Source organism: Cynocephalus volans, chromosome 3, assembly GCF_027409185.1.
Source record: "Cynocephalus volans isolate mCynVol1 chromosome 3, mCynVol1.pri, whole genome shotgun sequence".
Classification (NCBI taxonomy): domain Eukaryota; kingdom Metazoa; phylum Chordata; class Mammalia; order Dermoptera; family Cynocephalidae; genus Cynocephalus; species Cynocephalus volans.
Window position 1 is genome coordinate 74,725,166 of NC_084462.1, and position 23,102 is coordinate 74,748,267.

General features: G+C 42.5%; 1 protein-coding gene across 1 annotated transcript in view; it reads right to left on the minus strand.

Annotated features, from left to right (window-relative positions):
• Positions 1 to 3,658: 3,658 nt before the first annotated feature.
• The window catches only part of ANKDD1A (ankyrin repeat and death domain containing 1A), a 47,812-nt gene continuing 28,368 nt past the window's right edge, over positions 3,659 to 23,102 (minus strand). Inside the window, exons 9-15 of the mRNA XM_063090041.1 lie at positions 20,941 to 21,039; positions 10,176 to 10,274; positions 8,997 to 9,095; positions 7,838 to 7,933; positions 5,633 to 5,837; positions 3,899 to 4,030; positions 3,659 to 3,672 (exon numbers count right to left, since the gene is read on the minus strand). Of these exons, the coding sequence (XP_062946111.1) occupies positions 3,659 to 3,672; positions 3,899 to 4,030; positions 5,633 to 5,837; positions 7,838 to 7,933; positions 8,997 to 9,095; positions 10,176 to 10,274; positions 20,941 to 21,039 (744 nt within the window). The remainder of the gene's footprint in view (positions 3,673 to 3,898; positions 4,031 to 5,632; positions 5,838 to 7,837; positions 7,934 to 8,996; positions 9,096 to 10,175; positions 10,275 to 20,940; positions 21,040 to 23,102) is intronic.

A 23,102-nucleotide genomic window follows, 5' to 3' on the forward strand; every position in this document is an offset into this window, starting at 1 on the left:
TACTGTATTTAAAACTTGCTTTTTTTGTCTTGGAAAAAAAATACAAAATTCATTTTGGAAAATTCATTCAGATAAATAGTCTAAGTCCCATGTAGTACAGAGTACCTTTCCCAAATAGAACAGATGGGTTGATTTAAAAGCCTCTTTTTCTTCTTTTTATAATTTTACTTTTACTCTTTTAATAGACTTTAGTTTTTAGAACAATTTTAGGGTTAGAGAAACATTAAGCAGAGAGTACAAAGTTCCCATCTTCCTCTCGCCACCTCACACACTTTCCCCATCATTAAGATCTTGCATCAGTGTGATACATTTGTTACAACTGATGAACCAGTACTGACACATTACGATTAACTAAAGTCCATAGTTCACATTAGGGTTCACAGTGTGTGGTACATTTGTGTGGTTTTGAGGAATGCACATGTCATGTGCCCACCATTACTGTGTCTTACAGAAGTTTCACTGCCCTAAAAATCCCCTGGGCTCCACCATCTCTCCTGAGTCTCTGGCAACCACTGATCTTTTTACTATCTCTGTAGTTTGTTATATCCTTTTAGTTTTGAGTAAGTAAAACACTTACACATTTCAAAAGTCATAACAGTGTTAAAAGGTACCACTGAGAAATCTTTCCTAGTCCAACTGCTCCCCATATCCTCCTACCTCAGGGAAACCGGTTAGGTTAGTTTCTTAGTCTCTACCTAGCTTTTATTTATACAAATATAAGCAAATATAAATATATTTTCTTATTTCCTTCCGTTCTTACAGTAGCAAACTATATGCATTGATCTGTATCATGGGTTTTTTTCACTTTATTTATCCTGGAGCTCTTTCCATAACAATACTTGGAAAGCATCCTCATTCTTTTTTTACTGCTGAATAATATTCCACTGTGCAGATGGACCATACTCTATTTCACCAGTCCCCTGTAGATGGCCATTTGGTTTGTTTCCAATCTTTTGTTAGTTCAACAATGCAGTAATAAGTAACCTCATATCTGTCATTTTGCATATGCAGGTTATCTGTAGGATAAATTCCTAAAAGTGGGACTGCAGGATCAATGGATAAAGGTATTTGTAATGTGGATAGATAATGCCAGATGCCTTGCAGAGAACTGTACCATTGTGAATCCCACCAGCCATGTATGATAGCTGAAGCCCCTTTCAGCTCTAATAGTTTTGATTCTATCTCTTTTCCAGGTTGCAGGCCCAATGGGGACCTTTGTGGGGAGCTTTTCTAAGATATGGGCTCTTCAACTGGCCACAGCCAGCTGTGCTGCGTGCAAGAGAGCTCAAATTAGACGGCTTTTAGGCAGAACTTCTAAGTTATCCCGCATAGATAATCTCCACATTCTGGGAAACAGTGAAGCCTCCAGAGTCACATCTCCCTGGAACTACACTTTCTTACTGGTGTGGCTGAGCCCCACACAAGCTGTCCTAGTCTGGCATCTAAAAGTGAAGCTGCAGACTGGCTGTGCCATCCAATATGCTTGCCACTTGCCACAGGTGTCTATTTAAATTTCAAATAACTAAAATGAAACAAAATTTAAAGTGAGGTTCCTCAGTCCTCGTAGCCACATTTCAAGTGCTCGATAGCCTCAGGTGGCTAGCGGCTACTGTACTGGACAGTGCAGACAATGCACCATTCGCATCACTGCAGAAAGTTCTATTGGATAGTGCTGCTCCAGAGATGACCCTTTATATGCTATTAAAAATGAGAAGAATGACAGCTAAATGCAACCTGTGATCCCGAACTGGATCCTGGTCCTGAAAAAGCACATGCATGCATGCTCAACTGACAAAATTTGGATAAGGTCCAAAGATTTGTTAATAGCATTTTATCTGTGTTAATTTCCTGGTTTTGGAAATTAGACTGTAGTTATGTAAGATGTTAATATTTAGGGAAGCTGTGTGAAGAGTATTTGGAAATTCTTTGTACTATTTCTACAACTTTATTGTAAGTCTGAAATAATTTCAAAATAAAAAGTTTTAAAACTTAAAGATTATAAAACAAGAGGGGAAAAAATGAGTGTATGCTTCCTAGACTGTCAAAATGTACAAATAAGTTTGTAAATAGAAACAGCAATAATGGAATAAGCATGACATTCTTAAAAACCAGTGAATGAGGAGAGGGCAGTCCATTCTGTAAGTGATTGACGGAGCCCCCTGGCCAGGTTGGGGAGGGAGGAATGCTGGGTTTGGCACCTGATCCCACCACCTGATTAGCATTGTGACCTGGGCAAGCTGCTTCTCCTCCCTGGGCTTCAAGGTCCAATCCGTAAAGACACCCCTTGCACCTCAGGGGATGGCTGGGAGGCTCCAAGACAGTAGAGGTGAAAGTGAGCTGAGAGCTGCAAAGGACCATCTTATGGGCCAGGATTATCTGCAAAACCTGTAACAGGACTGGACCAATCCTCATGAAAAAGATTACAAACATTTGCCTGCTAGTCTCTGCATGACTGTTTCAGTAGAAGCAGCTGGAGGTCTGTGAACAGTGATTTGTTAAAAGCCCTTAAAAGGTGGTCATCTTCTGTTCGGGTGGCCCACACTCTGAGGTCCCGCTACCTGGGGTCCTGCCCGCCAGTTACATGGCTGTGCACCTCCTGGGGGCACTCGAGTCTGCATTTGCTTTCTTCCTGATGTTTTCTGCAAAAGACAAGAATCTTGTTGCCTCATGTTGCCTAAACTCTGCCTCACAGGGCTGCTTTTATGTTTTAAAAGCCTGCCAGAGTTTGTGCTAAAAGAAGATGCAACAATAATATTTAAGAATGTTTTGGAAAAAGAAAAAGCCATTCCCTAATTCTTCCACCCGGAAATGACTCTTTGCTTTCCCACCTTGTCTGTAGCAGCTGTGGGACAGCCACGATGCTATGATTTTCCTTTTTCCCCTCAGTTATATGCTACAAATGTTTTTCCTGTTTGCCTCATAACTTACGTAGGCTTCACCACTGTCAGTGGCTGCCTGACCCCCTATCCTGTGGTTGCCCGTCATGCACCATGTCAATGGACATTACAGTGTTTAAGGCTTTTTTGCATGCACTGATTTTATTTTATTTTATTTTTATTTTTTTGTCCTTTTTTGTGACCGGTAAGGGGATCGCAACCCTTGGCTTGGTGTCAGCCGCACCACGCTCAGCCACTGAGCGCACCGGCCATCCCTATATAGGATCCGAACCCGCTGCGGGAGCACCGCTGCGCTCCCAGTGCCGCACTCTCCTGAGTGTGCCACGGGGTCGGCCCCTGATTTTATTTTTAATGGGGATTAGTACTAGAAGCTTTTATCCTGCTTGCCTAATGGTTCCACAGGATGCCCTGATTCCCAAATCAGGCTTTTGGGATTGGCACACTCAAATAGGTTATGACGGCCTCAGAAGTTTTATTTGATCAGATCTGACTGGTTCAACTTGCATTAAGTCACTTTGGGCTCATATGTCTTAATGGTTGTGAAAAAGAAGTCTGTTCCAGCCTTATTCCAAACTGGGAATTAAAAAACATCAAAGTATAGAGAGCTGGCAAGGAAGAGATTATAGCCTCAGTGGCTTTTGGGACTGTGAAGGTCATAGGGTTCATTTGGGCCAACACCCTCATTGCACTGATGGGAGACAGGTACCAGGAAGTACTGTGGTCTGCTCAAGGCCCTGCCTGAGTTCGAGAAGGAGGCAGGGCTAAAACCAGGAATCTGGAAGGTCCAGAGCCAGTGTCACTGCATTCTGGTCTGAGCAGCCCTTGAAGGACCCTGCTGCAATCCAGCAGGGCCACATACCTTCTGAGCAGGAGCTCGGCAGAGGGTGCTCTTTAAAAAAAAAATGTTTTAATAGACCTGTAATAATTGTACATATTTATGGGGTACAGAGTGACATTTTGATACATGTATATAATGTGTAATGATCAGAGGATACTCTTACCAGCCAGGTCCCTCCTGCCAATGGCCACGAGGCCCTCAAACAGTGCTTTGTTGGGGTTCTCACCAGCTGTGGCCACACCATGCAGCCAGATAAGCAACATCCGGTGGCCGTGCTCCTGGTAGCTTCTGGTGCCTGAGGACAGTGAGGGGAGAGAGAGAGAGAAGGAGCCAACCGGGCCGACTTACCACAGCACGTGTCTATGCCACCCTGTACACCTTCTGAACACGCCCAGGTGGGAGGGAGGCCAAGGGTCTCACCAAGCCTTTGAACTCCAGTGGAGCTCAGCCCAGACATCAGGAGGGAGAGGAGGGGCAGCCTCTCAGATGGCTTTACTGATGTCTTCCTCGGTTCTCAGGGTCTGGATAGTAAGTGTCTCATGGCATGTTTACAACTCCAGACTGAATGGAAAACAACTTTACATTTATGTAAATGATGTAACCTTGCCCCATAACCAAGGTTCAAAAAATCAAATAACCATGCTCCCATCCTTATCTCAGGGTCCTGCTGGATAGTACGTGCCTTGTTGCAAATTTGCAGCTTCAGGTAGGCTGGAAAGCCGCTTTGCATTTATGTAAATAATGTTATCTTGACCTATAACCAAGGTTCAAAATATCAAAACCATGGGAAAAGAAGGAAGTCAGAAAAATGCACACCGAGAAAAAAAACTGTGTCCTTTTAAAATTTGCCTACAGCCCAGGCAGTTTTAGGTCTTAACATGGCTTCAGTGCTGCTCATTCCAATATGGTACTTCATATTTCTCTTCAAGATTTTCTAGATTAAAAAAAAGACTTTCCAGATGAAATGCACACACTCTTGTCAGTGGAGTCTCTTTTAAAAGATTCTATATATTTTTTTGCCGAGTTATTGATGGTACATAGGAATACTATGGTGTTCATATTTTTATATATTTAGCCATTTTGTTGAATTATTTTATTAATTCTAAGAATTTTTCAGTTGATACTTCTGGACTTCCTATGTATACAATTATAGCATCCGAAATTAATAATTCTCTCTCTTCCTTTCTGATGGAGTTTGGATGTGTTGTCCCCTCCAAAACTCATGTGGAAATCTGATCCCCAATGTGGCAGTGTTGGAAACTGATTGAGTCATGGGGGCGGATCCCTCATGAATGGATTAATGCTCTCCCTGGGGGAGGAGGGGTAGTGAGTGAGTTCTCCCTCTATTAGTTCCCACTGAGACCTGATTGTTTAAAGGACCCTGGCACCTCCCCCCTCTCTCTCTCTGAAGCAGCCTGAGGGCCATGCCAGACGCAGCTGTCCCAGAATCGTAAGCCAAATAAACCTCTTTTCCTTATAAACTACCCAGTCTCAGGTAATTCTGTTATAGCAACACAAAACTGACTAAAACACTTTCCAATATTTACACTCCTTATTTCTATTTCTTTTTCATGCCTTAGTGCCAGGGCCAAAATATCCAAATAGATGTTAAATAATCATGCCAACTGCCACTGTGGCTTTTTACCAGGAATGGTTCAGTTTAGTGTATAATCAATGGGCATCAGTTCCAGAATGTGAAACTCCCAGGTCAGTGGGTGGGGAGAGGCAGAGTGTACAGCCTGGGCAAAGGTCTAGAGGAGTGAAAGAGCACGTGGCACGGTGGAAACTGTGTGGCTGGGCTGAGGTTTGCACAGGCTCTTTCCCCAGAAGCACAGAAGACCAAACACATCTAACAGTGCCCGCTGATTGTGCTGGGGTGGGGAGAGGCAAGTGGTACCTGTCCACTGTTGCTCGATGGCACAGACGTGGGCCTCAGTGAACTCCCAGGAATACGCCAGCTTCTTCCACTCGTGGGGCCGCAGATACCTGGAGGCCAGTCGCCATAGTACAGAGCGGAGCTGCTGTGTCTCCCGCCGGTGGTCCTGCATAAAGGTCAAGCTCTTCCCAGAGGGGTCACTGGGGTCCCTGTGTGAAAGGTGGTCCTGTAGGACAGATCCCAAAGGTGCTCAAGCCACCTAGGGAAAATCCCTACCAGGCTCTCCCTCATGACCTGGACAGGGGCAACGCAGGGCTAAGGCTCCTGTTACCTACCGCCACTTCTGCTGGGGAGCTGGAGAGATGGAGTCAGGATGGACCTGGGCTTGATGTCCACTACTCCAGTTTCTGACTCTAATGCCTTGCCTTGCCCTCTGGAACTCAAGTTGCTCACACAACTCTTCCACCCAGAATTCCTTTTCTTACCTTCCTGCCCCTCAACCGCACTGCCATAATCAGAAGACCACCTATGTGCACCTCTTCCAGGGAGGCTTCCTAAATTCCTCTGGTCAGATGTTTCTCTTTTCTCTTATAGCATGGGGGTCAGCAGAATGACTCAGAAGCTGTGGCCAAAACCAGTCAGGCCAAGAATCAAGCTTGCTGAATCCCAGCAAGTAGTGAAGAAGGGTGTGGTTACAGAGTTCTTTATATGCAAAGCAAGTGATAAAATTAGAGGTTACAAAAGAATTATGTAGTAGCCTAAATTAAGCCCACAGTAGCTTAAGCCCTTCTAAAGGAAATGGATGAGGAGCTCTGGTTGTTAAAAAGTTCAGGGTGAAAAAAAATCACCTGGTGTCTGCAGCTCCAAATCTTACATCCTGGTAAACAGTCTGTAGCCAAACACCTGTGAGGTAATGAGCTGGGAGGTTGGCTGTCGCCTGGGTATTAGAAGCTGTTCCCTTAGAGCAGTGTTCTCAGCCCTGTCCATATACTGGGAGCATCTGGGAGCTTTAAGAACTATTGATGCCTGGTCCCCATCCCAGAGATTCTGACTGAATTGGTCTGGGCTACAGAGGGGATTTGCGATTTGAACTGGCAGCTACTGCTTTAGTAGTGAGGACCTATAAAGCTCAAGGTGGTTTAGAATTGAACAGAGATGGGTCAGTCAAACCCTCAGGATTAATATTTTGGGATTACATTTAGGAGTAATCTGTCATATATAAAGGGGTTGTAATGTTTAAGGGAATCTAAAATATCAGTGAAAAAAATCTCATGATTCCTTTTGAAATTTGTTATCGATCTATTTTGGAATAGTGATTTTTATTTGAGAGGTGTAAGAGAAGCTCACTAAATTTGTAAACCATATTGGGATGTTTAAGGTATTTGAAATTATTTATAGGTTTAGTTTAATGGATTTACTAGGATGATTTAAAAATTTAGGGAGCGTCTGAAGTGCTTAAAAAGAAAATCTATTATATTAAATTTATTTATTCAGTTCAAAATGTATAAGGTAGTTTAATAAACTAAGTTTAAACACGGGACCAAACATTAATCAAAAGGCTACCTTGATTGTTAAAATTTACTAGTTGAATAAATAGAATAGTAAGATTTATAAAATGAATTTAAAAGTTTAAAGAAAACTAGGTTTTTAAATTCGTAACTTAACAAATTTAATATTTTGAAGACTGAAGTAAATGCAAAAATTATTTTCTGTGTATAAAAACAATCTTTGAGGACTCAAAAAAACTCCCCACCCTCACTTGTGGACTGGAACCGCAAATGCTCAGCCTTATATTCTGCCACTCCTCTTTCCCAAGTCCACAGCAGACATCACTAATCAATTGCAGCACACTCTTCTTTTGGCCTCAGAAAGTTGCCACCTGGAGATGGCAGTGAGATGGAACAAATTTGCCATCTTTTTATTAGCCATGCAGACATGCATTCGCACATACATGTGTTCACGCATTCATCAGCCAGGAGCTACAGCAGAGTCCAGTAGCGTCTTCACACGGGCATGCCCCTAGTCCAGATTGTGTCAGTGTGTTTGATGCTCACCCAGCTCCAGATCCTCACCAACAACCCTGGTGGTATGCAAGGCAGGGATTATCATCCACCTGCAGACTGAGGGGCCCCAGAATTGATCAGGGCTGCGTTTCAAAGCCAGTTCCAGCAAGAGCTGAGGCCACTCCCTTTCCAACACAGAGAGACCAAGCGTGGGCCTCTGTACCTTCTCCCATCTGTAGAAGCGATCCGCTTTTATGATCATGTCCACCAGGCTGACATGGTTGCTGCGGGCAGCCACTGCCAGGGCAGTTTTTCCTTGCTGCAAGTAAGGGGCAAGAAGAGAAGTCACAGTTTGTATAGGAGGGGTACAGGGTAGCCTCTAGCACTGACTACAAACCCTCCTTCCCAGTGGAGGTGGTTCCCAGCAGCCTACATCAGAGAAAAGAGAGGTTTTCAGGTTTTCTGGGTATGATGGGAATGTGGAAAAGTCACAGGTAGAAAAGGCAATAATAATAATTCCAGTGACCACCTCTTGTGTTTCTTTAGAATATGGGAAGCTTTAGAGCTTATAAAACTCAGCCCTCATTAATTCTACAGTGTTACCTGTCAGATCCTTGTTACCACCCCCATTTCTCAGATGAGGAAACAAGAGACCAGAGAAGGGGGGTTGGGCTCTTCATGTCATGCTGACCCACCTCCCTACAGCACCCAAGCCCTTTGCTCCAGGCCTGCCCCACAGTCACCTCCAGGGACCTGCAGGGAGATGGGAAGCTCCTCTTCACATCCAGCCAGCTGCCCTGGGCCCCACTTAAAGCAGGGAGCCTACTCCCAGGTCCAGCCTCAGGGCCTGATCCTGGTCCCCAATTCTACCCCATATGGTGCCAGGCTGGCCTTGCTGAGTCACAGGTGCAAGTGCCCGCCCCTCACAAGCCTGTGACCTCCAGCGTCACACAAGTCTACAGCTCGTCTGAGACCTCCAGTCACCCAAAGGCACAATGAGCTGGAAAGCTTCCTCAAACCCTGTCCTACATGTCGCAGACTGCTGGGTGGTGATGTGGGACTCTACTCTCTTCTCCCCTCACCCTCCACTAGGTGACTCTAAGAGCTCACAGTCTAATGGGCGCCAGGAAACAGAAGGAAACCATATCACAGGACTAGACTAGGAAAGGGGTGGGCCAAGACTGAGGGACTTCAGAGGAGAGAGGGGAAAGTAGCAGAAAGGCAGGAAGACTTCCTGGAGGAGGCTGCTTTTGAGCTGTGTATGAAGGATGGGAAGCTTTGAGCATCCTGAGAGGGAGCAGGGAGGAGGCATTCATCGCAGTGTCTCTGGCAAAGAGGGAGCCATAAAACTTGAAAGGGAGGTTGGTTGTGAGCAGAGGTACCTTATCCTTCAGGTTTAAGTCCACCCCAGCGATGAGGAGCATCTCCGCTATGTCCTGCCAGGCGTGCTCGGCAGCAAGGTGGAGGGGTGTCTGCTGCCTCTGGGGAAGAAGCCAAGGGGACAGATGAGCAGAAAAGCACGGAGGGGTGGCCCACAGCTCAAAGCCGGGACAGGACCAAGGTAGGACACTCCCAATGGGGCCTTAACAAAGTTTCTATAAGAAGTTATCATGGGGCAAGGTGGCAGGGTGAGCTGAGTTTAACCATAAACATAATATTCACCAGAGAAAACTAAGTAAAAACAAAAAATGGAAAGAAGAAAGAAGTAAAAAAAAACCCACTCACCAGCCCACTACCCTCAGTAATGGAGCCTGTAATGCCCTTAGTAAGTATATTTCTTCTAGTCTTTTCTTTAGTGCAGAATGTTTTTAGTTTGTTGGTTTTAAATATTTGAGATCATCCTGTATATATACTTTGCATCTTATTTTTCTACCTAACATAATTTCACATATTACAAACTCTGATGAACGTCATTTCTAATAACTCCAGAATAGCCTATTTATGTCTGTACCATAATTTACCCAATCACCTCTATTATTAAATATTTGGGTCATTTTCAGGTTGAGGACTGATAATGCTGCAACGAACATCTGTGTGCATGAGCTTTTAATGTATTTCTTGAGGCTCAATTCCCAGAAGTGCACATGTAGATCATTTTAAAGGTATACATTCTGCCAAATTGCTTTCCACTCCCAGTGGCTTTGTGTGCCGTGCCCTTGCCAGAACTGAGTATTATATGGTTGTGGGGTGGACAGTGGGAACAGGGACTTAAAAGGGCTCCTTACTGACCACAGCTTCAGGACTCAGAGGCCTCTTGTTACACAAGACTGCCCTGGGAATTTTCCCTAAGGAAAAAAAGCAATGAAAGGAAAAGGTTGAATGTAGAAAGATGTTTACTTCGTGTTATATGTATCATGTTGAAAACTTGGAAAGAACCAAAATGTTCAAAATAGGGGAATGGTTAATAAAATGATGCTACCTTCAACAAATACTCAAACAGCTTTTTAAAAGCCAAAAAAAGCAATTCCTCAACTCTGGGCCATGCTAGAGACCACAGCCAAGCCCTGCCAGGGAGGGTGCCCAGAGGCTCTCTGGGCCTGATGATTTCTGCAGCCACTTACATTGTCAGTGGCGTCCAGGTCACTGTGGGTATCGATGAAGAGCTGGACCAGGGCAGGAAAGTGGTGCCTCACAGCAAGGTGCATAGGAGAGGTACCCTGCTGTGGGGGGAGACACAGGGATCAATTGATGGGTCCCTTTCAGGACTGTCCAGCCACAGGTTGGTGCTGGGGGACAGGAGCAAGGAGAGGAGGCATAGTGCTCCTGTGTTTGGCTCTTCTAGCTTCTTGGACAATATGGCCTGAAGCATTTACAGACCCAAAGCCTGAATCCCTGGAGCCCAAACTGATCCTCAAAATGGGTGGGGGTCTGAACACCCATGTGTGAGACCCTGCTTTGGCGGGGACTCACTGTGTGACCTTGGACAAGTCATTTTCCTTCTCTGCTGCTCTTCATCCAGCAAGTGATACTTGCGAAGGTCCTTCGAGCAACGATATCTTAACATTCTCTGATACCTAATTTAATCTACACATCAAACTAGGAAGCATATAGGGATGATATTCTTTTTAGTATCTTCATCTTATAAATAGAAACACTGAGGTTCGGAAAACTTAAGTGATTTGCCCAAGGACACGTAGCTAATCAGGACCATGTCTCATTGGATTTTCTACCCCCGCCCCCAACGCACACACACCCAGCACCTAGGTAAGTGTTTGATAAGCATTTACGTAGGAAATGAATGAATGAGAGAGCCAGCTGGGACCAGCAAAGAGACCTTGCTCCAAGTCTAATGCTCTCTCAAGGCTGGAAGACACCATCCCTAATGGTCTCCTGTGGCCTCTTGACTAAATGACAAAAAGAAGATACTGTCACATCATCCCCCCTCTCGAGGTGATATAGTGACACACTTGCTGTGGAATAGTACAAAGCCAATAAAATCGATGGTAGAGATCAATACTTGTTATGGAAAAACACCCTCACATACTGAGTTATAAAAGTGTCACAGAGCAGAACACACGGACTGGTATGGTCTGAATATTTGTCCGCTCCAAAGCTCATGTTGGGAGCTTGAGTCTCATGTGGCAGTGTTGAAAGGTGGGGCCTTTAGGAGATGATTGGATTGTGAGGGCCCTACCCTCATGAATGAATTAATCTATCAATGGGTTATCATGGACTGGTGGCTTTATAAGTAGAGCACATGAGATACGCTTTTGTTATCCTCGCCATGTGATAACCTATGTCACCACGGGCCTCTGCTGAGAGCCGCCACCAAGAAGAAGGTCCTCACCGGATGTACCCCCTGGACCTTGGACTTCCCAGCCTCCAAAAGGGTAAGAAATAAATTTAATTTCTGTATAAATTATCCAGTTTCAGGTATTCTGTTATGAGCAACAGAAAACGGACTTATAGACACATAACAACAAGAATGCCCACTACTGTCATTACTTTAGGCAGGGGTGGGGCAGAGGGAGTTATCAATATTAGAAAAGAAGACTTTAACAATACCATTATTTGTAGGCAATGCAATTGTATATCTAGACAGGCTAAAATAGTTAACCCCCCCTCCAAAAAAAACCCTAGTAGAATTAATAAAGTCTGTAAGAACCCAAACTCCCCAAGGGATCACACAGAGAATGTAAGAACCCAAATGCCCCAAGGGATCACACCCTGATCACATAAGTCCTTCTCGGCCACACCCCATCATGGCGCTGGTTGCCCTCTAAGTAGGGATTGTATTTTAAGCCAATCAGCCTTCCCTAGAAGCCCTATATATATGTGTGTGTGCCGCCTAATAAACGGGCTCTCTCCGGTGGATCGTCAACTGGTGTCGACTCGTCCTTTCAAAGTCATGTAGAAGATAAAAAATACCCAAGTCAATAGCATTCCTGTATTGCATAACTACAAGAAACAATGCATAATTTTAAAAAGGTATTCTAGTCACAATGACAGCCAAAAAATACAAAGTATCTATGAAGGGTATAATTGGAAATGGATAAAACAAAGGCAAATCAAAAGCTATATAACTTCACTGAGGGACATAAAAGATGACATGAAGAAATGGCAAGACATCACATGCCTGGTGAAAAAATTAATTATAACAATAACCACTTTCTCTTATTTACAGGTTTAATGTAATCCCGAACCCAAATGTCAATAAATGCCAAAAACTGTTCTGAAACATGTCTTCCAGCCTTGACAGAGTGTTAGACTTAAGCGAGATCTCTGCTGGTCCTGACTGGCTTTCTCATTCATTCATTTCCTACATAAATAGTTATTAGACACTTACCTAGAAAAAAATTAAAAACCCACGTGAAACTACCATAGACTCTCAACAGTATCCTCAGATCATTGCCAGATAAATGTGAAATCAAAATCAGGCCAAAAAGGCCTGTTGTGAGAGGAATGGGCAGAGACTGGGAACGGCTCAAGGGCAGGACGCTGATAAGCCCTGAAACTTATCAGAGCCATAAGGTGGCTTTTCCAGGAAGCGGCAGGCTATGGAGATACAGTAACCAGATATGCTGCACGTGGACTCGGTCTTCCTGGAAACAGGTCTGGGGGAATATGGTGGGAAAGGGGAGTGGTAATAGAGCAAGTATTGCTTTTAATTGATTAACATTTTATTTATAAAATGCAAAAGAACTAAAAGGAACAAAAAAGGTATATGGTGAAAAGTCTTTCCATCCCATTGCCCATCTGCTCAGTTCTTCCCGCTGCCCAACTCCTCTGGTAACCTCTGTTACTGCTTTTATGTGTATCCATCTAGAGATTTTTTAAATGCATATACAAGCAAAAACTTTTCTAATTCAAAGTTTTATTTTGAGATCATTGTAGATTCATGTGTAGTTAAAGAATACACAGAGATGTGGTATATCCTTTACTCAGTTTCCGCAATGGTAACATCTTATAAAACCATAGTATAATATCCCAGCCAGGATATTGACATAGATAATATCACTGATCTTATTCAGATTTTTCCAGTTTTACTTATAGTGATTTGTATGTGTGTGTGTGTGTGTGTGTTTAGTTCTATGTAATTTTATCACATGTGTAGGTTCGTGTATCTACCACATAGTCAAGATCCAGGCACTTCTATTACTAGAAGGATTCCCTGTGCTGTCCTTTTATAAACACACCCTCCTCTGTCTTCTGTCCCATCCCCGGTCCCCCGAACCCCCACAACTACTCATCTGTTCTCCATTTCTTTTTTATCATTTCAATAATGTTATAAAAGTGGAATCAAACAATATGTAACCTTTGGGATTGGCTTTTTTCACTCAACATAATTCCCTTGAAATCCATCCAAGTTGTAGCGTGTATCAACACTTTCTTTCTTTTCATCGCTGAGTTGTATTCCATAGCATGGATATACCATAGCTTGTTTTACCTTCCCCTGTTGAAGGACAATCTGGGTTGTTTCCAGTTTGGGGCTATTATGAGTAAAGCTGCTGTAAACATTCATACACAGGTTTTTGTACGAACAGAAGTTTTCATTTCTCTGGGATAAATGCCTAAGAATGCAATTGCTGGGTTATATGGGAAATTCATCTTTAATTTTATAACAACTCCAAAACTGTTTTACAGAGTGGCTGTACCATTTTACATTGCCACCAGCAGTGTATGAGTGACCCTGTTTCTCCAGGTCCTGAACAGCATTTGATGGCGCCACTTTTTTTTTTATTATAACCATTCTTTCTTTTTTTGTTGTTGGCTGGCCAGTAGAGGGATCTGAATCCTTGACTTTCGTGTTATAACACTATGCTCTAACCAACTGAGCTAACCAGCCAGACCTACTTTAACCATTCTGGAAGGTGTGTAGTAATATCTTGGCCAACTGCCGAAAAAAAAAAAAAAAATCTCATGGTGATTTTAATTTACGCTTCCCTAATGGCTAATTATGTTGAACATCTTTTCATGTGTTTATATCTTCAGTGAAATGTCTATTCATGTCTTTTGCCTATTTTCTAAATGAATTGTTTGCTTCTTTTACTGTTGAGTTTTGAGAGTTCTTTTTATATTCTAGACACTAGGCTTTGTAAAATACTTGATTTGCAAAGATTTTTTCTTGGTCTGTAGCTTGTCTTTTCACTCTCTTGACAGGATCTTTTGCAAAGCAAAATTTTAAAAATTTTGATGAAGTCCAATTTATCAGTTTTTTCTTTCTTTGGATCATGTTTTTGGTGCCGAGTCTAAGAATGCTTCAGCCTACCCCTAGATCCCAAAGTCTTCCTGCTATGTTTTTTCTAAAAGTTTTTTAGTTTTACACTTAAGTCTGTGATCCATTTTGAGTTAATTTTGTACAAGATGTGAGGTTTCAGTTGAAGCTCTTTTTTTTTTTTTTTTTTTTTTTTTTTGGTGGCTGGCTGGTATGGGGATCTGAACCCTTGACCTTGAGAGCCTCATTTTTTTGTCTAAGGCTGTACAATTTCTCCAGTACCATTTGTTGAAAAGCTATCTAACCTTCCTCCATTGGATTGCTTTAGCACATCCAATAAAAATCAGTTTGGCATATATGTACGGATCTCCCACCCCACCCCACCCCACCCCTTTTTTTTTTTAGTATATTACCCACACTGTTCTGTAGCTTTAAATAAACTTTTTATTTTAGAATATAATTAGTTTTATGTAAAAGTTGCAAAGATACAACAGAGAGTTCCCAAATACCCCACACTTGGTTTCCCTTATTGTTAGCATCTTACATTAGTATGGTGTATTTGACACAATTAATGAGCCAATGTTAATTCAGTATTAGTACATAAAATCCATACCCTATTCAGATATCTTAGTTTCTACCTAATGTCCTTTTTTTGTTCCAGATCCCATCCAGGACACCACATTATATTTAGTCACCACATCTCCTTAAGATCCTCTTGACTGTGATAGTTTCTCAGACTTTCATGGTTATTGATGACTTTGGCAGCTTCTGTTTTTGTTCTGGCAGCTGGCCAGTACAGGGATCCGAACCCTTGACTTTGGTGTTATAACACATGACCTCGACAGTCTTGAGGAGTACTTGTCAGGTATTTTCTAGAATGTCTCTCAATTGGGATTTGTCTGCTGTTTTTCTCACGATTAGACTGGGGTTATGAGTTTGGGAGAGGACGGTCACAGAGGTAAAGTATAATTTTTGTCACACCATATCAAGGTCAACATGAACTAACACTTGATATTGGCCTTGATCATCTGGCTGAGGCACTGTTTGTCACGCTTCTCCAATGTAATGTTACTCTGTTTTCCCCTTCCTATACCGCACTTTTTGGAAGGAAGTCAGTATGCACAGCCCACACTTAAGGAGTGGCGAGTTATGTCGCACCTCCGTTAGGGCACAGCAGTTTCATAAATTATTTGGAATTCTTCTGCATGGGATATTTGTTTATTCTCCGCCATTTACTTATTTATTCAATCATTTATTTATATCAGTATAGATTCAAAGATATTTACTTTATACATCAGATTATTATCTCATTGCTTAAATTGTTCCAGCTTTGACCATTGGGAGCTCTTTCAGTTAGTTCCTTTGACCCTTTGACACAGCCTATCATTGTGACTTTATGAAGCACTTCTTTACTTTCTGGAGCCACAAGATACTCCTATGTATTTCCTGCCCTAGTCCACATTCATCCATTTCTCTAGAGAGTCTTGGGTTTTTTCATTGCAGAATGTGCACCTTGCTTCTTTCATATAAATATATCTTTAAGATCTTTCCATACAAGTACATTTTTTTTTTGAAAAATGTCCTCATTTTTTAAAGCTGCAAAGTATTCCATTGCATGGCTGGAACGTAATTTATGGTCTCCTATTTAAATATGGGTTCCAATCTTTTACTGTAACTAACAATACTGCAACAAAAACCTTGCACATATATCATTCCATACATGTGGAAGTATATTTGTAAAATAAATTCCTAGAAGCAGATTTATTGGTTCCAAAAGGCAATGTAATTGCATTTTTTATACATATTGCCAATTGCCTTCTGTATGGTTATACCAAATTATACTCCTTCTGGTCATATGAGATGATGCCTACTTTCCTACAGCTTTGTCAACCCGTTTGGCAAAACTTGTGGATTTTTGCCAGTCTAATAAGTGGATAATTGTATCTCCATATAGTATTAATTTGCATTTCTCTTGAGTCCTTTGTGTCTCCTTTTCTAACAAATGTCTATTCATATCCTTTGGCCATTTCTCTCTCAGGTTCTTTGTTTTTCTATTTTGTAACTGTTGTTGGAACTCTTTATATATTAGAGAAACTCAGCTCTTTATCTTGGATTCTAGTTTGTCACTGGCTTTTGACTTCTCTTATACTCTCCTTTGCCAGTCAAATGTCTTTATTTTTATATAATCAAATTTATCAATCTGTTATGGTATATGGTATGTGGGTTAAGGCCAAATCCGCTCCCCTGCTTTTCTTTTTCAAAGTGTTCTTGGCTATTTTGAACTTCAATTGTTTAAGAAAAATACGTTCATCGCAGCTTTATTTCCAATAGCCAAAATATGGAACCAAGCTAAATGTCCATCGACAACCTAAGTGTCCATCAACGGACGACTGGATAAGGAAAACGTTGTATATATGCACAATGGAGCACTACTCAGCCATAAAAAAAAGAGTGATATTCTGCCATTTGCAGCAACATGGATGAGTCTGGAGAAAATTAGGTTAAGTGAAGTAAGCCAGACACAAAAAGAGAAATACTACTTGTTTTCATTCATAACGGAGTGCTAAGAAAGAAGGAAAGAAAGATAGATAGGAAAGAAAGAAAGAAAAAGGAAGAAAGAAAGAGAAAGAGAAAAAGAAAAAGACCACAATAATACATTGAACTTTCAGAAGGAGAGAATAAACCTAAGGATACTAGAGATGGGAGGAGGAAAGGAGGAGGGTTGGGGAGTTATAGGTTGGGTGGAGAGCATGGGGAAAGATTACGATTTGTAATGATGAATATGCTAATAATAATTTTTAAAAAGAAAAAAAGATAAAACAAAAAACCTGCTATTATGTGTCTGAGCCACACCTTGCAGTAATCTGAAAGGACACAGGAGGGCAGGCATCCCTAAAAGAGACTGTGACTAGCTCCACACTCCTGATCCCTCAGGATTGGCTCTTTCGCCCCCTTTGGGTGGCGGGGACCATCCACGCTGGAGGCAAACAAAGGTAACTGGCTACAGGGGCCTTGGGACCTCCTGGACCAGCATGTGGAGGTAGCTGGAGATGGTGGATGTTTAAATCAGTATTCATTCATTCATTCCTTAAGTAAGTACTGAGTATACACCATGTGCCAAGCACTGTTCTAGACCCTGGGCAGTGGACACAACAGACAAAACCTCCACCATCAGCAGCAGCAGCAGCAGCAGCAGCAGCAGCAGCAGCAGCAACAGCAGCAGCAACAGCATGGAATTCATCTTCTATTGGGAAAACTGACAATAAACAAGATAAACTAACCTATCAGTTAATGCCAAACACTAAGAAGAAAGCAAACTAGGATGGGGGTAGGAAGCTTCAGGAATGGGGGAATGGGTGGGAATATTGGAGTGAGCAGGACTGAAGCCATGTTGGGATCTAGAACCACATGGGCTGTAGGCAAATTTTAAAAGGACAGTTTTCTTCTTGGCATGCATTTTTCTGAGTTCCCTCTTTTCCCACAGTTATTTGATATTTCGAACCTTGGTTATAGGGCAAGATGACATTATTTGTAAATAATGTAAAGCTGCTTTCCAGCCTTCCTGAAGCTGCAAACTCACAACAAGGCGTGTACTATCCAGCAGGACCCTAAGGACGGGAGCACAAACCAGACGGAGTCATGGCGAGACTTTGCACCTGAGACTTGGCATGAAGCCCTCGCTGCTCACATTCCCCTTGCTCCTGCTTTTTATTTCCCACGTTCCATTCCCTAGCCCCCTCTTTAAAAACCCCTCAGTAAATCTGAGTCTTTGAGATGACTTTAGCCTGGCCGCTCTCCTTCAGGTTTCCCGGAAAGATGGGTGAGCCCAACGCCTCTCCTCAGGTCACCGGTATTCCTGAATAAAAGCTGACTTCCACTTTCACCAACATTTGACTTTGAGTGGTTTGTTTTTGAAAGGGGGCAGGCAGCCGGACCCACACCCTGTGAAAGGAATGTCTGCTCTTTATTTATTTTATTTTATTTTATTTTAAAAGATGACCGGTAAGGGGATCTTAACCCCTGACTTGGTGTTGTCAGCACCACGCTCTCCCGAGTGAGCCACAGGCCGGCCCAGGAGTGTCTGCTCTTTTGAAGGATGAGCAGAGGACACCTCTGACGAAGAGACACTGGGGATGGGGACTGCGTTCACTATTGGGATCAGCCCTCACTCATCAGTCTCAACTGGGGCAGGAAGAGCACATGGTTCCCCATAGGAAGTAGTTCATTGTTACAGAATGGTCACTTAAGAAGCAGAACCCAATGAATTGAAGTATTTTATCAGATGTATCACAAAGGGGAGGAGTATTCAATAAGAGGTGTTGAAATAAAAACTAGTTAGTAATTTTGAGGGAAAACTACACATTGATTCCTATTTGATTCCATGGATAAAACGACTGATTTTTAAAAATCAATTTATGGAAAAATTAGAAGAAAGCAAATCATTTTCAAATTGTGCAAGAGATTCTTTTCCCAAGCATAGAAACACTATGAGAAATAATAAAGAAAAAGATAATCAGATTTGATTTCTTTGGGGGTAAAAACCACAGCAAGAAAGAGAAGTGAGGGCCTTCACTTTTTCTGAATGTGTCTTTTGACACTATTACTACCAGCAGGTTACTTTTGATATTAAAAACAATGCAAATATAACAAATGAAAATAATATAAATAAATAAATAGGGGGCAAAACCAGCCAAAATGAAAAAAACAAAACAAAACAATGTACTGGGAAGAAATCTTGACTTGTCAACATAGAAGACTACTTAACTAAAATTCAAACTTTTGTGTCCCAAATACCTTTGATTACATAAAAATTTACGTCTTCAGTGTGTCAAAAAAATTGTAAGAGCAAACAACACATATGATGATGGAAGGGTAATGACCTCACAGAAATTGCTTTTAAAAAAAAACTCCACCAATATAGACAAAGGATCTGAAGAAATAATTCACAACAGAAGAATTTAAGCTAGAAGAATTAGTGGGAAACGGTCATTAATAATCAAAAACATTCAAAGTAAAACAAAAATAAGGAGTCATGTAACTACAAAATTTACAAAAATATTAATACCTGATATTGGTGAAAGGTCATTCATTGGGGGTCTGACCTTTCTGGAAAGCAATTCGACAACTTACACGGAGAATCATAAAAATGTTTTTATCACCTGACCCACAAATCCTGTTTGAGGAATCCAAGTATAATGCAAAAGAAATAAAAAGTTAAATGCCATAAAGATGTTTCTGAAATCATTATTTATAGTGGAAAAGTCAGGACCAACTTAAATATCCAGCAGCTGGAGAGCTGCTAAGTAAAGTGTGATGGGGTCAGTGGACCACAACTAGCATTAAACATGGGTAACAGAAAAACTGCATAGCAACATTTGATACCTGGGCTGGGTAGATTTCACCAGACTGGAGTCGGGATTATGGTGTCTTGATGGACAAAAACAAGTAAGTGTCCCCCGCTTTCCAAAATTCTGCCTTAGAGTGGACTCTTTCTAGCTGGAGGTGCTACTATACATCTGGGAAAAACTGGGAGGGAGTAAAGAAAAGTCATTGCTTTAGTAGGAATTGGGGATTAGGAACACCTTTTTTCTCTATATTTTGATGAATTGTGTTATATTCTTTTTACAATAATTTTAAATATTGTACTTATTTCAGCCATAAGCAGTTACCCTGTACTGGCCAGCCACCAAAAAAAAAAGAAAGAAAGAAGGAAAGAAAGAAAGAAAGAAGGAAGGAAGGAAGGAAGGCAGGAAGGAAGGAAGGAAGGAAAGAAATAATCCCTTCCTAATTTAAACATAGATGTCTATCATCTAGTGACATCATAGCTGTCATAATGTTGTAGTGCAATTACTATATTTAAAAAATTGAGTGTAGCCTAAGTGTACAGTATTTGGAAAGTCTACAGTGTGCACAATAGTGTCCTAAACCTTCACCTTCACTCACCACTCACTCACTCATTCAGAGCAGCTTCCAGTCCTGCAAGCTCCAGTCATGGTAAGTGCTCTATACAGGGGAACCATTCTTTTTTATACTGTATTTTTACAGCACCTTTTCTATGTTTAGATACACAAATGCATACCATTGTGTAATACTTGCCTACAATACTCAGTACAGTAACACGCTATACAGGTTTGTAGCCTAGGAGCATATAGCCTAGGTGTGTAGTATCTATCCCATCTAGCTTTGTGTAAGTACACTCTATGATGTTTGTACAATGACAAAATCGCCAAAGACACATGACTGTAATAGTACCTATAGATAGGAAACAGAGGCCTAGGGAGGTTAAAGCTGATTGCCCAAGGTTATTCAATTTGTAAATGGTAGTGCCAGGGCTCAAAGCCAGGTTGTCTAATGCCAAATGTATCATTTAACAGGAAAAAAATGAACAACTAAGATCAGTAATGTAAAAACTTATTACAAAGACCCAATGCATAAATGAGCAGAGAACACAAGCAGATAATTCAGTTAGGAGGAACTGCAGGCCTGGTTTCTAATCTTGTTCCAGCTAGAACTTTATTTGACTCTCCTAAGTGCTGACAGCTCTCCTGGTCCTGGCCCCCATCCCAACCCCAAAGGCCTGTAGTGCCTGTTTCTCCCTGCTGGGTTTCATCAATGTGGTCATGGAAGACTTTGCAAAGGTGACCCCCTCCAGTCCAGGCCCCCACACTTACATGATCGGCCACATTGGTGCAGCCTCCTGCGTGGATGAGGGCCCGGGACACGTCCTCAGAGCCGCCGAGGGCCGCGTAGTGGAGGCAGCTCATCCTTTTCTAGGGGAAATAGGCATCAATGCAATGTCACAACAACCCCTCCTAGCGGGCTTTACAAAGCACTTTGGGATTCATTATTACATTTGAGTCTCACAACCCCTCTGGGACTATTATCCCCATTAAACGCTGAGGCTGTAGAAAATGACTTTTCCAGACCAGGAGACTAATGAAAGTGACTCACTATGGTCTCAGCCTTTTCTTCACCTCATATCACAAACTCCAGAAGGTTGACCAAAGCCTAACAAATTGCTTGGCTTGTAAATTCACACAGATTATAGACCCCAAGGAGGTGGTTTTCCAAGCAGGAGTCTGGCAGAGCCAGAATGGTGGGCTTGATCTCAGTGGGCCTGCTACACGCTCTCCTTCAGCCAAAGCCCACCCCAGCCCGATAATCATCTTGCACAGGATCCACACCAAGCAGGCCCCACTAGGGTGAACTACTGTCCCAGTCTGCCCAGGGCTAAGGAGTCCCTGTGACATGGGACTTGCAGTTTTAAAATCAGGACAGTATAGGGCAATCCAGAACAAAATGGCCACCCTACCAAAGTCCCAACTCAGTGAGTGCATTGGGTAGGTGGGCTCAGTCCACCTCCCAATGGGAAATGCAGTCACTTTGGGTGTGCCCCCTCCTCAGAGACCCTACTGCATGACACTCTGACAGGGGTGGGAGTGTTTAAATGGAATGTGGCCTCTGCCAGAAACCTCGAGCCAAGGCTAGATAGAGCCCAGGGCCCAAGGCCCAGTGCAGTGGGCAACTCCAACCCCACCGGTGGCCACCTGGCTGGACTCGACCTCCCCAGTCTCTGAATTCCTACCTCTGTGACTATGAGGAAGGTGACCATGTCATTTTGCTTTTCCCCTCTCCCCTGTCCCAGGACCTAGTACTGTGCTAGGCATAGAGAAAGGGCCTTGCTGACCAAAGAGCGACATCATGCCAATGCAAGGGCATTAGTTGGGTCCCCCTCTCTTTGGGCCTTTGTGTCCCTTTACCCACCCTCCTGGGGCGGTAATTCCCACACCCTCCAGAGGAGTTGTTCAAAGTAAGTGTTTGGTGACTATAAAGCATTATTGACATTTAGGGGAGCTTAAAGTGATATTATTGAATTTATATTTGCCATTTTGCTATTTATTTATTTATTTATTTTTTATTTTTCAAAGATGACCAGTAAAGGGATCCTAACCCTTGACTTGGTGTCATCAGCACCACGCTCTCCCAAGTGGGCCACGGGCCGGCCCTTTATTTTCTAAATGCCTTTTTTGTTCTTCTGTTTCTCGTTGCCTGCCTTCTTTTGTGGTAACTTTGTTTTTACTTTTTCTTGTCCTCATTTTATGCCAAATTTACTCCCAGGCCATACATTTTTGTTTCTTTCACTTTTTTCTGGGATAGCTTTTATTTCTGTACAAGCTCCTCTTCCGGGTTAGGTACAGTTTGTTCCTTTTCAGGAAGAATCACCTCATTGGCAGGGGCGCTCATGTGTGTGTTAATCTAACTGTGAGCGCTGCAAGTGCGGTGGCATGTCCTGGGTGCTTTGTTCCCCAGGATGTGATCAACAGCCAGAGAGTCTGCATCTAAACCCCTAAGTTCATTGTTACTCTCTGCATTTTTGAGCAGGTGCAACAAAAATTCAGCAAAAATTCAGCAAAATTCTTTTTGGGCCACTGACCCCGTGTGCGGTTCTACTGTTTGGCCTGGACATCCCTACCAACTCCACTGGGGTAGGGAGGGAATGGCACATGTTGCTTCAGTAAAGTGACATCTTTCAGATACTTAGTGGCTTTTCAGATATGCCCACCCTTGATGGCCTGGGCAGTTTCGTGGATGTTCTTACAGCAAACACAAAGATTTTGACCTTCTGATTTGCATGATTTTCTTGGGGTTTCTGGGTCAAATGAACATTGAACCATTTTCAGGCATCACCTCAGGCCACTTCTGGGAAGAGGAAGAGCGGTGGCTACTGGGAGAATGCACAAGACCTCGACCTCTCCCCAGAGTCCCAGCCAAAGCTAGCTACATGCTTTTTAGTGTACCATTTTAATTCCTCTGTTTTTAACTATGTTTTTGC